The sequence below is a fragment of the Rhinopithecus bieti genome, unplaced genomic scaffold, assembly GCF_001698545.2.
Source record: "Rhinopithecus bieti isolate Rb0 unplaced genomic scaffold, ASM169854v2 scaffold_5750, whole genome shotgun sequence".
Classification (NCBI taxonomy): Eukaryota; Metazoa; Chordata; class Mammalia; order Primates; family Cercopithecidae; genus Rhinopithecus; species Rhinopithecus bieti.
In genome coordinates, this window is record NW_016805082.1 from 483889 (window position 1) to 501176 (window position 17288).

Here is a 17288-nt window from a genome sequence, read left to right on the forward strand (position 1 = left end):
AAATAAATAAATAAATAAATAAATAAATAAATTCCATTCTATATCATTGCTAGCACAGGCCGCTGTCTCTAACATCACAAAGAGGTACAGCTTTTTGTATATCAATCATACCTCAATAAAGTAGTCTAAATCAATAAATGCAGTGTTGATTTCAAAAAAAAAAGAACACTGCAAATGGGCCCAAGAGATGGTCCCCTGCTGTGCCCATCCCTGTCCATGGGTTATCACTCCTTCCACATTGGTCCAAGGGCACTGGCTCCCCCAACTCTCACCTTGACTCTAGCCAGGAGGGTCCCCAAGCCTGTTAGGAACCAAGAGGTTCCTAGGCAGACGCATCTGCCTGCTCAGAATGGCTGGGCTCCCCTACCGCCTACTGAACCCTGCCTGCCCTCGAGCACACAGGCCAAAGCTGAGTCTCACCAAGAATCCTCCCAGGACCACAACAAGCCACGGTACTTTCTCCCTGGAGCCTTACCTCTTCCCCAACTAGGTGGACCAGGAAGTCCTGGCTGGTCACAGTGCCCCAGTTTCCTTTTCCTACTGCCTCTCTCCCTCCCCTTCCACCCTTGACCTTGCCCAGAGTTAGCACTTGATTGATTAATTGATGGATTGATGGAAGGTCTTCTCTCCCCATAGCCAGACTTAGGCAGCCTCCCCAGGGCAGGCTGGAATAATCCACCAGTTGCCAAGTGCCCTCAACCAAGAAGGGGAGAAAATACTCAGTCCACATCTCAGGGCTCTGCTGACAGTCCCCCAGGCTCTCTGGGGTCAGATCTGGCCTGGCCACCCACTGTCCTCAGGCCCCATTTAAGGCTGGACTTTGCTGGATCTCTCCTGGTCCTCAGTTCAGTGTGTCGCCCTCAAAACACACACACCAGGACATAACCTCTTTTGCCAATTTTAGCCAGAGAATTCCATCTCTGCCTCTCCAGTTCCACTAAGTCTGCACCAGCCCTCTCCTTATGTGCCAAAGACCTACTTCCCGGCCCAGCTGCCCCACCTTCCTCCTGCCCCAAGTCACCGGACTCGCAGCAGAAGCATCTGCCTGCAGCAGATCCCCCAAAACCCAACAAGAGAAACAAGAGGTGCAGCCAGCACCCCATAACTTCTTTTCATTCATCTTCTTGACTTTTTATTAAATCCACATTCTGATTTCACGAGCTAGTGTGCCTTCTATTACTGACATGTTTATGGAGATACTTGTAGATTTCCATACAGTTGTAGGAAATCATACTGAGATATTTGTGCACCTTGCCCAGTTTCTCCCAACAGTCACACCTCATAAACCTCTATCATAATACCACAACAGCAGGATCATCCGCGGATCTTATCAGACTTCCCGTTTCACTGCTACTCACATGAGTATTAAGTTCCATCTATGTCATCGCTAGCGTAGTCCTGTCTCTAGCATCACAGTCAACATTTTGAACAGCTCCAACACGAGGATGCCCAGGGCCTTCTGTAACCACAGCCACCTCCCTCCTGTCCCCCACCCCTTCAGCTCCACAATCGCTAATCTGTCCTCTACTACTAACATGCTGTCATTTCAAAAATTATGTTATATAGGCCGGGTGCAGTGGCTCACGCCTGTAATCCCAGCACAAGGCGGGTGGATCACCTGAGGTCAGGATTTCGAGACCAGCCTGGCCAACATGGCGAAACCCTGTCTCTACTAAAAATATAAAAATTAGCTGGGTGTGGTGGCGGGCGCCTGTAATCCCAGCTACTCGGGAGGCTGAGGCAGGAGAATCACTTGAACCCAGGAGGTGGAGGTTGCAGTGAGCCCAGATTACACCACTGTACTCCAGCCTGTAACAGAGCAAGACTCCGTCTCTCAAAAAAAAAAAAATTATGTTATATAAATAAATAATACGGTATGTATGGGGCTGTTGGCTTTTTTTTAACTGCACAAAATTCCCTGGAGGTCCTTCAAGTCGTTGCATCTATCAGCTTGTTCCTTTTCATTGCTGAGTCATATTTCATGGCATGGAGGTGCCAGGTCTGTTTCTGCCTTGGTGGACCCAGGGATCTGCAGAAGCTAGCGGGAAAGACCCAAGCCCGCCTGCAGCCTCTGGAACTGCTTAGGTTCTAAAACACTCCTCCACGGCTACAAATCTGAGCACCTGTTTTGGGGAGAGGACCAACTGTGCAAATAGGGGGGCCCCACCCCCAGGGGAGGGCACCAGGAGGTCTGTGTCCTCTCTTAGAACCAGACTCTGTCCTGGTGGAATAGGATACAAGCAAGGGGAGAACTGCTGGATCTACCCTTAAAACTGGATTCTCAGAGCTGGGACAGATTCTACAGGGCATGTCATCCACTTATTATCCTCACGGGACCATCCTTTTGGAAGAAACAGTGTTTTCCTTAGTACCAGCATTAGGAAGCTCTTCCTTCCACCAAGTGTGATCAGCACCGCAATCACCTCTGATTAGCACTGCACTGATTAGTGCACTGATTAGCACTGCAACAGAACCAGCCTAGTTTCCCAGCTCAGGAGACGCTCCAGTGGAAGCTCTACCTCAGTGCTCATGTGCTAGGTCAGTCTGCACCTCCTCTGGCTAAACATGCTCAACTCCTCTGATCATTCAAACAAAATGTTTTCTAAACCCTGGCCATCTGACTCAATCTCAGCCTTAGTCAGCTTCCCTTGAAGACACTATTTCCAGAATTCACCAGCATAACCCACAAGAAGTCTGACCAGCGTGGCCTGCACAGAGGCTGCTTGCCAATTACCTCCCTCATTCTGTTTGCTCTTTTTCCATTAATTCTCCAATAATGCGTTCAAGTAACACACCCAAACAATAAAACGATTAAAATAAGAAGAAGGAAAGAATGATATGTTCCCGTGATGAAAGCTGATAAGGCAATCAAAAATCGTTTTTCGAAAAGTAGAGGCCGGGCGCGGTGGCTCACACCTGTAATCCCAGCACTTTGGGAGGCCGAGGTAGGTGGATCACGAGGTCAGGAGATCGAGACCATCCTGGCTAACACAGTGAAACCCCGTCTCTACCAAAACTACAAAAACATTAGCCGGGCGTGGTGGCGGATGCCTGTAGTCCCAGCTACTCGGGAGCCTGAGGCAGGAGAATGGCATGAATCCGGGAAACGGAGCTTGCAGTGAGCTCAGATCGTGCCATTACACTCCAGCCTGGGCACTCCATCTCAAAAAAAAAAAAAAAAAAAAAAAAAAAAGTAGATAATGACATAGAAAAAGCTATCTAAGATAGAATGTTAAATGAAAAAAATAGGCTGGGCACAGTGGCTCATGCCTGCAATCCCAGCATGTGGGAGCCCAAGGCAGGCAGATCACTTGAGGCCAAGAGTTCAAGACCAGCCTGGTCCATATGGTGAAACCCCCATCTCTAATAAAAATACAAAAATTAGCTGGGCGCGGTGGCACACACCTGTCATTTCAGCTACTTTGAAGGTTGAGGCAGGAGAATTGCTCGAACCTGGGAGGCAGAGGTTGCAGTGAGCCGAGATCGCGCCACTGCACTCCAGCCTGGGCGACAGAGCAAGACCCTATCTCAGAAAAAAAAAAAAAAAGTCACTCCTGCCCCTCAAAACTCAGCTCAGGCATCTCCTTGGAGTAATTCTTGGAGATCCCTCCCCCAACACCTCCCTCCCAGATTCATGTCTTTACTGCAGAGTGGAATTAGTGATGACTCCATTTCGGGGAGAATAGGCGTGCACACAAACAGCAGAACACGCACACAAGACTTGTGGGAGAATATAAAGCAAACTATTTATAGAGGTTCTAAAATCTGGGAGAGGGAATTTCAGAGGGAGTTTCACATTTTACACTGTACATTTCTATACTGTGAGACTTCAAAAAAGAAAAGCTTCCTAAATGTTGTAATGAGGAAAAAATTTTTTTTAGAAAACATGCATAGGCAATACCAAATTGTTAAAATGTCTCTGTAGGGGTATTTGTGTCATTTTTATTTAAAAAAAAAAATTTTTTTTTTTTTTTGAGACAGTGTCGCTCTGTCACGCAGGCTGGAATGCAATGGCATGATCTCGGATCACTGCAACCCCTACCTCCCCAGTTCAAGTGATTCTCCTCTCTCAGCCTCCCGAGTAGCTGGGATTACAGGTGCCCACTATCATGCCTGGCTAATTTTTGAATTTTTAATGGAGATGGGGTTTCATCATGTTGGCCAGGCTAGTCTTGAACTCCTGACCTCAAGTGATCCACCTGCCTTGGCTGGTGGGATTACAGTGCTGATTACAATGCTGAGATTACAAGTGCTGGGATTACAGGCGTGAACCACCATGCCCAGCCTCATTTTTAAATTCTTACTACTTATCTGAGTTGGCCAAGTTTTCTTTGAATATGTATATATTAGCCTTGTAATAATAATTTTTAAAGGTATAACCAAATAAAATCATTGGGGGAAGAAAACACACTTTGACTTTGGGCAGTAACACTTGCATGCCTGGTCTCTCCCAGGCTCGCTGTCAACTCAGAACTCTGGGTCTCGTGGTTTCTGCTCCGTGGTTGAGGGAGGTGGTTCGGTGAGCGAAGCACTGACTCCTGACCCAGACAGATGCGTTCTGCTCAGTGTAGCCTATCAGACAGGCTGTCCAGATGCTCTGACTCATGATCAAGTTATACAAGGTATTGGCCTTTCCCTCCCAGCTGGTGTCATCTATGGAGCTGATAGGCAAAAGCCCCAAGTCCTCATCTGAGCTGTTACTAAATGAGAAATGGCACAGAACCCAGGAAGAGGTGAGAGGCAGCCTGAGGTCACCACCCAAAGTGATGTGGATCCAAGAACAAAAGGTGTGTGCCGCCTTAGGCACAGCCTTTCAATCAGACACAAGCCTACCAGACCTTCGATCCTCCAGCACCCAGTGCTCCATGCCCAGCAGACAGGAAGCCAATAAAACCCCTTGTCCAGGATACAAGTGGTGTGTGCACAATGACCAACTAGATACATTGAACCACAGACAGTAAGGAGGGGAGAGAGGCGTGAAAAATGATTTGTCGGCATAGGTGGGTGAATTGGTTTTCATTTTAAAACTTCCACCACAATTTTTAATCATATGTATAATACATAAAGCCACATCTAAGTAAAGCCTGTTGAAATCACATCTCCAGCTGTGCTCCTGGTCCACCAGCTAAGGAACCTCATCAAAAGGGGAAACCAGATAAGTTGGTGTATGATGTTGGTAGCGCACCAGCACTGGTACCAGGTGATCACCACTTCCTTGTTATGTGCTCACAGCTCTCTGGTGAATGACGTGTTCTAGCAGTTTGCTGGGGATACACACCACCACCATCATCTCAGGAACACAATTTTACAATGGCATCGTGGTGAGCTCCCAGGCTTTGAAGTTGCGCAGATCTAAGTTTGAATTCTTGCTCTACTTCTTACTGCCTTTACACAAACCCTTTGAGCCTCAGCATTCTCATCTGTGAACTGGGCATTTTTTTCCCACATAGCTGTTGTGAGGATAAAGTGAGGTCATGAATTGAAGTGTAGATATTTAGTGAAAGGTAGAAATAACTGTCATCACATTCTTCTCCACCCTTTCACCATCGCCACCACCATCATCATCCCCACCACCACGTCAGCATCACCAGCGGGGGCCAAAAAGAGTCAAAGGATCCAAGATTTTGATCAGTTAGCCAACTATCACAGGATTCAGGGAAAACCCCCAAAATATTGCTAGCCCAGGCAGAATAGGAAAATTGTGAAAATATGAGCATCTGAGACAGAATATTTAGCAGGGAGCTGTTTCTGGAAATATTCTTAACAAAGCCAAAAGGGCAACGACTGCCCACGAGCGCTGAGCAAACCCCAAACACACTTCTCACACTGCCAGGCCAGGCTAAGCACTCTGAGAATTCCAGAAGTTTCTATTCCCATGCTACCAAATGGTTTCTGTAATTTAGTCCCAGGCATCTCAGAAACATCCTGAGAAGAGAAATCCAGTTTCTTACCCAAATCTCATGAACTCCCAACCTTTAGTATTCCATCCCCTCCTGAGCCCAGTGGGCTGACAGCCCTGTTTCCATGTCACAGCCCACATAGGATACAGCAGGGCCAGACTACCTGGGCTCCAATCCAGATTCCACCACTATTTTGCTCTGCGACCTCAGGCAAGTTACTTAGCCTCCCTGTGCTCCATTTTCCTCACCTATAAAAAGGTAATAATGGCCGGGCACGGTGGCTCAAGCCTGTAATCCCAGCACTTTGGGAGGCCGAGACGGGCGGATCATGAGGTCAGGAGATCGAGACCATCCTGGCTAACACGGCGAAACCCCGTCTCTACTAAAAAAAATACAAAAACTAGCCGGGCGAGGTGGCGGGCGTCTGTAGTCCCAGCTCCTCGGGAGGCTGAGGCAGGAGAATGGCGTAAACCCGGGAGGCGGAGCTTGCAGTGAGCTGAGATCCGGCCACTGCACTCCAGTCTGGGTGACAGAGCGAGACTCCGCCTCAAAAAAAAAAAAAAGTAATAATAATAAGGCTGGGCCGGGCGTGGGGGCTCCTCACGCCTGTAATCCCAGCACTTCGGGAGGCCGAGACGGGCGGATCACCTGAGGTCAGGAGTTTGAGACCAGCCTGACCAACATGGAGAAACCCCATCTCTACTAAAAATACAAAATTAGTTGGGCATGCTGGCGCATGCCTGTAATCCCAGTGGCTCGGGAGGCTGAGGCAGGAGAATCGCTTAAACCTAGGAGGCAGAGGTTTTGGTGAGCCAAGATCACACCATTGTGCTCCAGCCTGGGCAACAAGAGGGAAACTCCATCTCAAAACAATAATAATAATAATAAGTCTGGGTGCGGTGGCTCACACCTGTAGTTCCAGCACTTTGGGAGGCTGAGGTGGGCAAATCACTTGAGCCCAGGAGTTCAAGACCAACTTGGGCAACATAGCAAGACCCTGCCTCTGTAAAAAATACAAAAATTAGTCAGGCATGCTGGTGCCCACCTGTAGTCCTAGTTACTGAGGAAGCTTGAGCCCGGGAGGTCAAGGTGGCAGTGAGCCATGATTGCATGACTGCACTCCAGCCTGGGTGACAGAGGGAGACCCTGTCTAAAAAAAAGTAATCATAATAACACTTATCTCTGAGAGGGGTAATACTTGGTCTCAAAGACCAGTGAGACCACATCTTACTTCCCTTCAGCCATGCCTGACCCAGGACTAGGTACAAAGTTAGTTCAATGGAGCTTGGCAGGAAAAAAGACAAAGAGCAAGCTGTGCTCAATAAATGCTAATGATCATGAGTATTCACGATGATTAGTATTCTAGACACTCTAGTAATCATGGCACAATAGCAAAAGCAACATCATCTTCAGCACCTGGGCTCCCAGGGGGCTCTGTCGCATCTCCCTTCCTCTTCCAAAGACAACTTCTCTTTTAAGAGAGACATGGGCCACCAACCTGGACAGAACCACAGACCAGAGAAGGAACAGACATCAGGGAACTTGAGGACCACAGTGTTCCGAGGGACAGAGGCCACTGGCCACAGCAGTAGGCAGTCTGGTAGTCTGGTTCCCAGGGAGCAGAGTGAGGGCCAGGTAGGGGGAGGGAGCTGTAACTGATTCTCCTTCCGCAGCCCGTGACAATGTGGCATCAGGCCACAAGCCAGCTCTGAGCAGATCCACCCTCTGACCATTTCCACTGGGAGCAGGCGAAGGCAGCCATCAAGCTAGGGACATCTTCTCCTCTTTCTCAGTTTTCCCAACTCCTAAACGAGGAATTTCTAGGTGTTCCCAGGACCAAGGCAGAGGGAAGGGTCCAGAAAGCTCCCCCCCCCAAGAAGGCAGACTTCCGGTCCACTCCAGCAACCGAAGCCCCACCTACAGGACAATCCTAGCTTCCTGCTGCTTTCTGCCTTCCCAACCCTCTCCCTCACCCACTGCACACACCTGCCCAGCACATACTCTAGAGAACAAAAGAGGCTGTTCTCGAAAGTTTTATGTGGGCACAGTGGCTCACGCCTGTAATCCCAACTACTTAGAAGTCTGCGACAAGGAGGATCAATCACCTGAGCCCAAGAGTTTGAGTCCAGCCTGGGCAACATAGCAAGACTCCCATCTCTAAAAAACAAAACAAAATAAAAGTTTAATTTTCTATGGTGGGAGGGGCAGGGGATGAGAGGGAGAAAGGGATATGCAGCTGGCACACATTTTCTTTTCATAGAAAGATCTTTCTCCTAGAAGCTAGGTAAAGTGGGGGAATGAAAACCAGAGGTCGGCCGGGCATGGTGGCTCACGCCTGTAATCCCAGCATTTTGGGAGGCTGAGGCGGGCAGATCACCTGAGGTCAGGAGTTCGAGACCAGCCTCAACATGGAGAAACCCCATCTCTACTAAAAATACAAAATTAGCTGGGCGTGATGGTGCATGCCTGTAATCCCAGCTACTCGGGAGGCTGAGGCAGGAGAATTGCTTGAACCTCGGAGCCAGAGGTTGCAGTGAGCTGAGATCGTGCCATTGCACTCCAGCCTGGGCAACAAGAGCGAAACTCCGTCTCAAAAACAAAAAAAAAGAAAACCAGAAGGACTAGGAAGAGGTCTCTGTTGCTGGCGAGTAGTTCCTTGAATCCTTGGGGCATTTCCCTGTGTTTGGCAGGGCAGGATGGCTCCTCTGTGAGGTCGAGGCCCCACTGACAACCTGGGTTCTCAGCCTCTCGACAGGCGTCCTACTGATACTATATAATTTTCTTGTTTGTCTCAAGTCCCTTTCAACTGGAAAACTCAAGCTGCATCATTTGAACACCACACTGCAACTTACAAAGGGCTTTCATGTAAAGTACCCCGCTTAATCCTTTCAACAAACCTGGAATATATATGTCATTCCCATTTTACAGCCACAGAAACCAAGCCTAGAGATATTGGGTAACATCTCTGAGATCACACGGCTAGACAAGACGGCCCTGGGTCTTGGCTGCCTGTTACCTCCTGCCACCACATCACAGATGCCTGCAGTCCCAATTTGCTGACCTGGCCCTTCCAGCTTGTGTTAGAGAGATGCTGTGTGCTCACCCAGGGCATATCGAGAAGCTAGTACTCATGAGTCAGAATTTAGTCCCTGTATCCCACACTACCTTGGATGGTCCCAAGGATGGGGGCTATGAGTCTAGGGTCTTCCTCACTGGTATTTCCCAGCACCTGGCACAGATTCAGTCAGTGGGTTACCTAGCAGATATTGTTATGTGAATGAATGAATGATTGACCAGTTAACAAGCAGATGACTCTCTGAATAGCCAGAGTTGCACACCCTAGCCCCTAGACATCTGATTTTGACCACACAACATCCGATCTTCCAACCCTGATCTCTGATGCTTAAGGGATGCTGAGTCTTACCTAGGGCAATCATGATCTCGCAGCACTGATTTTGGTGCTGTCTCAGATCAATTCCTTTTGCTCCTTGCTCGCAGGCAGGGCTCACACCATCTCCAGATGCAGTAACGTGCATCAGGGCTCTGAAGGCCATGCAGAACACTTGATGGGAACAGCAGGAGTGGGGTAGAGGCCACGCCATCAGCCTTGGGAAGGGGACAGCCAGATACAAATACCACCGAACAAGGGTGCAGGGATGGATGCAGCGGAGGACAAGGAACCCAGAAATAACACCACCCTGTGCACCAGGCTCTGCTGACCCAGATAGCAAACCCAGGGGCAGCAGCCACACCTCCCAGCCAGGGACGGAGATCCTAGCTGCAAACACACACTACAAGGTGATCCCAGGGACTGGGAGTTCTGGTGAGGCCACAGGTGGGAGGAATCTGCAAGATGGAAATGAGCTTCAGCCGATTTCCTCTGGACACTCTGCCTCGCAGCTAACTTTGGCATTGGTCTCAGCTTCGCTCTCAAGACTGGATGTTCTTTAAAGGAAACAACCACATCTTACTGGTCTCTGAGAGCCTTCCCTTCACGCGTGCCTGGCCCAGGACTAGGTACCAAGTTAGTTCAATAAAGCTCGGCAGGAGAAAAGACAAGGAGCAAGCCACAAGAAGGAAAATGGCAGAGAGGGGAGGAACAGCCCAAGGGTGCAGAGAGCAAATGAGCTTCGGAGACGAGGAGGAAATGAGCAGGGATGGGGGAAACTAAAGCCAGGGCTTGCAAGTGACAAGAGAAGTCCACTGAATGTGGGATCCTGGGGGTGAGTGGAAGGTGAGCCCCAGCCGGGCCACTTGTCCGGGTGATGAGATGGCTCTGAGAGGAGGCTGGGCCACACGACCAGGAAGACCCTGCTTTCCCCATGTGGGCAGGAGAGTCCTAGAAAGGGAAGTCAGGAAGAACAAACTTGGGGTGAGGGCACGGGACTGCCCTGCAATAACAAATTCCAAGCAGCAAGCTCTCTGCTGAGGAGGCAGGGAGTCTAGAGCCCCAAGCAGGCAATTAACAAGGACTCACAAACATAGCAATTACAGCAGGGAAGAGAAGGTGAATGCCTCACAGCAGGGCACAGGCACAGCCAGGGGAAGGGGCCCAAGTCTTCTGGTCCACTGGAAGCTTTCTTCCTTGTTGAGGGTGAAAAGTGGCAAAAATAGCAGAGCCCAGCCCCAGGTCCTGTCTGTGGTGCAGGCAGCGTCCAAAACCCCAGCGTCTGATTTTCTGCAAGCTCCCTGGGTCGAGATGCTGCTCGGACAAAAGGAATTGATCTGAGACAGCACCAAAATCAGGCCTGACTCAGGGAGCAACGGCGGAGGCTGTGGAGCCCAGGGGCACCCGGAAGGAGGGGAGAAAGTGAGGGTTGGCAGGGCAGGGAGGCCATCATCTGTAGAGGAGCAAAACCCTCTGCCAAACAGCCCCTGCCTCTCAGCGCCGCCCTGACCTGGTATGCCCTGGCCTTCCAGAAAACCTGGGGATCTGCGCTGGACAGAGAGGGTAGAGACCTGGCTGCTGTTCCCGCCCGGGCACTACCACCTAGGTGGGTCCGTCAGTGAAGTGACTAGCAACCCATCCCAACTCCACACAGGAACATGTAATCTTTCTGAGATCTTTCAATAGGTCTTTCATTGTTCTTTCTGCCAAAGAAGAGCTTCCTGTTTCGGTACTTTGCAAAAGGCTCAAGACATGTTTGTGTTCCCACATCCCTTCCCATATAGCCGCCTTCCCATACAGCCCAAAGGGTTCCATCCCCTCTCGCGAAGCCCAGGCGAGCCCGACTCTGGAGTTCCTAGCTCCAGCCCCTGTGTTAGCCAAAGCCCTGCCTCCCAGTTGTCTTCTGACGGGGAAGGAGAGAGACAAAACAAATTTTCTGCAGAGGCCAAGGATGGCTGAGACTCCAAACTCCCCTGAAACTTCACTTCCGCCCAAATAACGCCACTCCGAGCCCCTGGTTTCTTCCAGATGTTCACTAACAGCGCGAGAGTCATGGAGGGGCCGAGACGCAGCCCCTTTTTTCAACTCAGGGAAAGGACCGAGGGCGCAGGAAGGCCCAGGGGCTTCCCGTCTCCCCCGGCGGGGCGCAGCCGGTCCGGTACCAAAGGTCCGGCCAGCCCCGCCCGCGGCCCGGCACCCGCTGAACAGGAAATTCCACCTGTGAGCCCAGCGCTCGGCCACCGACTGACACGCCAGGGGAGCCGGCGGAGCCCAGCGCCGCGCTGCAGGGTCGGGCGGGCGGAGCTTCCCAGCGCGCCGCGTTCCCGGCCGGCGCTCACCTCGTGCCGCGAGCTGTACTTGAGTCCCGCGCCGAAGTCCTTCGGGCCCCCTCCGCCCTTGCGGGCCTGATGGCTCCCCATGGTCCCCGAGGCCGGTCGCGGGTCTCAGAGGCGTCGTCCCTGCCGGCGGCCGGCTCCCATGGCCCGCGGGGCGCGGGGCGCGCGGCGCAGGCGGCGGAGTTCCGGGCAGGCCCAGCGCCCCCGGCCGGCGGCGGTGCCCTGGCTCTGGCGCGCTCTCTCTTCCTCTTCCTCTCGCTCCGGCTGCAGCTCCGCTCTCACTCTCCGGCCGGGCCCGCGCAGGTAGTTTCAGGGTGTGGCCTCGGCCCGCCCAGCCCGCTCGCCTGCGCACCTGCCCGGCGCACCTGCCCGGCTCACCTGCCCGCCCCCGCGGGCCGTGGGGGAGGCTCCTCCCCTCGGCTCTGGTCCTGAAGCTGAGGGAGCCTCACTCGGGTGGGGGTCGCTAAGGCCCTCACCATCACCACGACAGCGTTCACACACCCCTCCGGCCTCGCAGGGGCCCTGCCCCGGGAGGGCAGCCCTTTATCCACCTCCTTGATGCCAACCGTGTTTTCCCTCCTCCCTCATGCGCCCCCGGTCTCTCCCCTTCACCCTGCTCACTTTGCTACAGGACTAAATCTCACTTATGAACCCCCCAAAACAAAACAGAAACCAGAACCGCCCCTGGCCCAGCCTCCCCGTCAGCCTCGCAGCCTCCTGTTCTCCAGGCGGGAGGCGCTTGCTGGCGCCTGGGGAGGCCCAGTGACATGAGCTGCTCCACCAGATGCCCTCTGAGCCGTCCCAATGCCCCTCGCCACTTGCAGCATCTGATGCTTCCTCAGATGCCCCCTTTCCCTGGATTCCCTTCCTACTTTCTAGCCCTAAATGTCATGATTCCCAAAGTTCTTCCTTCACTTTCATCCCTTTCTTCTCTAGGCTTTTTCTCTTGGCAGCACGTCTCGTCTTATGGCTTCAGATAGGAAAACCTCCCTCCCAGCACAGACACCACCAAGGAGTGCCAGTTCTGCCTTAGTGGTCGCCTGGGGACGTCTCCATAATGTTCTACTGTATTCCATACCCAATGAACATTACCAAGCACATACTATGCGCTAAGCACTGTCCTGGGTACAGGGAAACAGGAGTGAACAAAATAAAAATTCCTGCTTTGAGATCAACAAGCCCCATCTTCCTTTCCTGACTTGCCAATTTTCCACCGTTTTCTCTAATTCTAATGGCAACATTCTCCCAGGCTCAAATCCTGGAATCATCTTTGATTCTCCACCTTGCTTACATCTCATATCCAATTAGTTCTAAATCTCGTCAAGACTCTGCTGACAAGTATAGCTCTTTCTTTCCTGCGCATTTAGAAGACCCCTATGCAAGCCCTCAGAGCCCTTCGCCTGGTTTTGTGTAAGAAAGATCTCCTGCCTCTGGCCTGCCACCCTCTAATCTCTCCCCACCCTCTAATCTCTCCTACACGTAGCAATCAGGTAAATCTGAAACCACAGCTCCTTTATGACTTTCCGTGTCTCCTGGATCAAATCCAATCTCCTTAGTCTAGCTTCACACTCTGCCCTGTCCTCCCTTAACACCGTGCCTCCCAGCATTCCTGTTTGGAGCCCCTCTCTCCAGTCAGGCTTTCTGACCTTGGCACCTTTCCTAAAGCTTTTCATCCCCTGGAAGCTCTTCTCCTTCACACTCACCTCCGCATATTGGGCCGAAGTCACCGATGGGATTTTTTAGTGTTGTTCTTCACAGGCCAGGGTATTACTGTCTCTTCTCTGAAGTTAGATTTGGCAGTATGGCTAGCGGTAACCAAGAAAATGTCCAGTGAGGAGACACACCACTTGTACATAGCAGCATAAGGAGGCACTGGACAATTCCCTGCTCTCTTCTGAGATTAAACCTCTGTGACCTGTGACCCTAAGTGACCACAATAACACACACTGGATATGCAGCGTGAATGAGGCGTCAGTCAGCTTTTGGGATGTTAAGCCACCGAGAGTTGAGGGTTGTTTGTTATTGCTGCAAACCTCACGCATCCTGACTGATGTGCTACCTCCTCCCCAGGAGTTTCCTTCCCTCTCAACCAAAACTACCTCTGTTTGTACCTCTCTCGTGGAACTCACCACCATTTCATTTCATTTCATTTCATTTCATTTCATTCTGTCTGTGTCTTAGCTGTCTTTGCACCCTCAAAGCCTAGCACAATGACTAACACAATATATTGGGTCAACTTAATTGAAAGAAGAATTAATCTGCTGCCTTCCATCACATAAAGCATTCCAAAGCTAAACGGAAAATATTTATAAAAGGCTGGGCACGGTGGCTCACGCCTATAATCCCAGCACTTTGGGAGACCGAGGTGGGTGGATCACCTGAGGTCAGGAGTTTGAGATCAGCCTAGCCAACATACAGTGAAACCCCATCTCTACTAAAAAATCCAAAAATTAGCTGGGCATGGTGGTGCATGCCTGTAGTCCCATGTACTTGGGAATTGCTTGAACCTGGAAAGTGGAAGTTGCAGTGAGCTGGGATCATGCCACTACACTCCAGCCTGGAGCGAGACTCCATCTCTCAAAAAAAAAAAAAAAAAGAGAAAGAAAATATATAAAAATAATTTTTCCTTTGGATTACCAATGGCACAGCATTCTTCAACTAGTGTGAGTGATGGAAAGTAAGCCAAATCCAATGTGACATAAATGTGACGGTACTCCTGACACACAAACCTGCACACGCAGTGACTCACGTCATCTCCCCACTTCCTAGGGCCTCATCTTTTATCTCGTAGAGCTGGGCACTCAGCATGATTTAGATGCCATATGAATGCAATGCATAGACTGCAAGTGCAGATGAAGAGAAAGTGATACAGGGCAAGACCCTTCCCCTAGGATGGCTGCGCGGGGATACCTTGCTGAATGCACCGTATGAGCACTCCTGGGGGGAGGAGGCAGTGTAACCATGTGTTACTCCATTCATCCCATTTGGTTTAATCTTCAAAAAATTACGAAAAGTCAGTGCTTTTGTTCCTAAATGGTAAGTGAAGGAACCCAAGAGCAGACAGCCTCAAGAATAGGACCAGATTCTCACACTCAAGAGGAGCAAATCCAACTGAAGCCCAGATTTCGGCCTGAGGCCCGTGTCATTTCTCTGCTATAGAAAGAGTGACTCATGACCAAAATACCCAGCCTTCACCACCCACTGTGCCTTCTCCACCGCCTCCTCACTGGCCCTTCCCGGCCCCAGCACTACAAAGCTGTCATCTCTCCTCTCTAGGGAGCCATCCTCTTCCTGGTTCCAGGACTGCCTGCTGGAAAAGTCACATCTGTGTCCCTGGGACCCCCTCAAGGGCATGTCCAACAAGCCCCTATGTCTTTGGGGCCGGGACCACTTAGAAGGTGTGCAAATGTGGACCTGCCCACAGGCTAAAAAGCACTGGCTGAAGCTGGCGACAACGTGGGAGCCAGTGGGGCCATGTCAGGTAGACCCAGCCCGAGTGTAAAACAGCCAGTGATCTGCTGCCATCCAAGGCGGGGAGACCAAGGCCAAACCCAGCCAGAGCAGCTTGTGCCAGGCCTGCAGGCAACTCGCACTCCTTCAGTAAAGAAGAAAAGTGCAAACAGCAAAGAGGTGTGGTAGAGGTTGAGAATGAACAGAATAAAGCCAAATGAACCGGTTATGGAGCTGGCGTCCATGAATGTACTTAAACCTGAAACAACAAGGTTTATATGGATTCGACACCTAGAACCACTTCTGCTTTTGTGCTGGCACAGCCCTCGTGCTTCCCTGTCAAACATGCTTCGTGGGGAAAATGCACTTTCTAAATGCCAGGTGTTTAGTATCCTCAAGGTAATGCTGCCTTTTCCTGCGCGGTCCTTCCCACCCCATCCCCGATGACTTGCCCCCTTCCCCTTAGTGAGATCCAAATTCAGCTAAAATATCAAAGTGAATATGATTAACTTTCCCCAGAAGTTAATAATTAATCTCTTCCGTCAATTAGGGCTTGTGGTATAGTGTATTTTGATCTTCCTGATACACATAAGAGCACTGAAAATGCTGTTTGGAGGCAGAGTGAGCGAGGACAGTCCGTGGAGCTGATCAGTGTCCATCAAGTAAGCTGTCTGCTACTGAGTCTCTTCACTGAGTTTAGAAACAAAAGCATACCGTAATTTATTTATTTATTTATTTATTTATTTTTTGAGATGGAGTTTTGCTCTTGTCACCCAGGCTGGAGTGTAATGGCACAATCTCGAATCTCAGCTCACTGCAACCTCCACCTCCCAGGTTCAAGTGATTCTCCTGCCTCAGCCTTCTGAGTAGCTGGGATTACAGGTGCCTGCCACCATACCGAGCTAATTTTTGTATTTTTAGTAGAGATGGGGTTTCTCCATGTTGGCCAGGCTGGTCTTGAACTCCTGACCTCAGGTGATCCACCCGCCTTGGCCTCCCAAAGTGCTGGAATTACAGGTGTGAGCCACCATGCCCGGCCGGCATATCATCATTTCATGAGGATTAAACCAAATGGGTTTGATGTGATAGTTGATGGCTACACTTCCTCCTGGCTCCTGCACTTCAATGAGCTGGTGTGGCACAGTGGTCCTGGGGGGCACGTCTTGGCCTCTGCGTGGCTTCCTCTTCATCTGAATTTGCAGCTCATGCATTGCATATGGATAGCATTCAAATGACAGCGCTGAGCACTTCTGTGGGCAAGACGCTCATTCAGCTCTATGAAATGAAAGATTATGCCCTAGGAGGCCAGGCTTTGTGGCATGCACCTGTGGTCCCAGCTACTCGGGAGGCTGAGGCAGGAAGATCTCTGAGCCCTGGAGTTCGAGGCCGCAGTGAGCTGTGATCACGTCTGTGAATAGCCACTGTCTTCCAGCCTGGGCAACATAGGTGAGACCCCATCTCTAAACAAAAGATGATGTTCTAGGAATGTGGGGGAGAAGATGACCCCTCCTTTTGCAGCAGCATAGCGGGTTTGTGTGCCAGGAATGCCCATTTGTTTATGTTACTCTGGATCCAGCTATCTTAGCAAAGGTCTTCCTCATCTGTTAAGTCAACCAGTTCCAGAAGACATCATTGACTTCTCTTCTTTCCTTATCCCACTCACCCACAAACAACAAGCACACAAACAAATCGCCAATCAGTCGGTTCCACCTTCAAAACATGCTTGGAATCTGTCTAATTCTCCTTTTGCCTCCTGCTCTGTCCCTACTCCACGCCACCATCATCTCTCCCGTGGGCTACACATAGCCCTGCAAGCTCTCCTTCCTCTCTGCTCCACTCCAGGCCTTGTGGTTACAGAGAATGGTTCCCTCTCCAGGAGCAAAGCTCCTGAAGGCAAGGACCAGTGTCTGTTAGCATCCCCAGCATGCACTCAACCAGTCTTGCTGTAATCCCAGCACTTTGGGAGGCCGAGACGGGTGGATCACAAGGTCAGGAGATCGAGACCATCCTGGCTAACACGGTGAAACCCCGTCTCTACTAAAAAATACAAAAAACTAGCCGGGCGAGGTGGCGGGCGCCTGTAGTCCCAGCTACTCAGGAGGCTGAGGCAGGAGAATGGCGTAAACCCGGGAGGCGGAGCTTGCAGTGAGCTAAGATCCGGCCACTGCACTCCAGCCCGGGCGACAGAGCGAGACTCCGTCTCAAAAAAAAAAA

At 50.8% G+C, this 17288-nt stretch overlaps 1 protein-coding gene across 1 annotated transcript in view; it reads right to left on the reverse strand.

Moving 5' to 3' along the window:
* Positions 1-11928, reverse strand: part of ST14 (ST14 transmembrane serine protease matriptase) — a 52972-nt gene extending 41044 nt beyond the window's left edge. Inside the window, exon 1 of the mRNA XM_017871171.1 lies at positions 11628-11928. Within this exon, the coding sequence (XP_017726660.1) occupies positions 11628-11708 (81 nt within the window). The 5' untranslated portion in view covers positions 11709-11928. The remainder of the gene's footprint in view (positions 1-11627) is intronic.
* Between the last annotated feature and the right edge of the window lie 5360 nt (positions 11929-17288).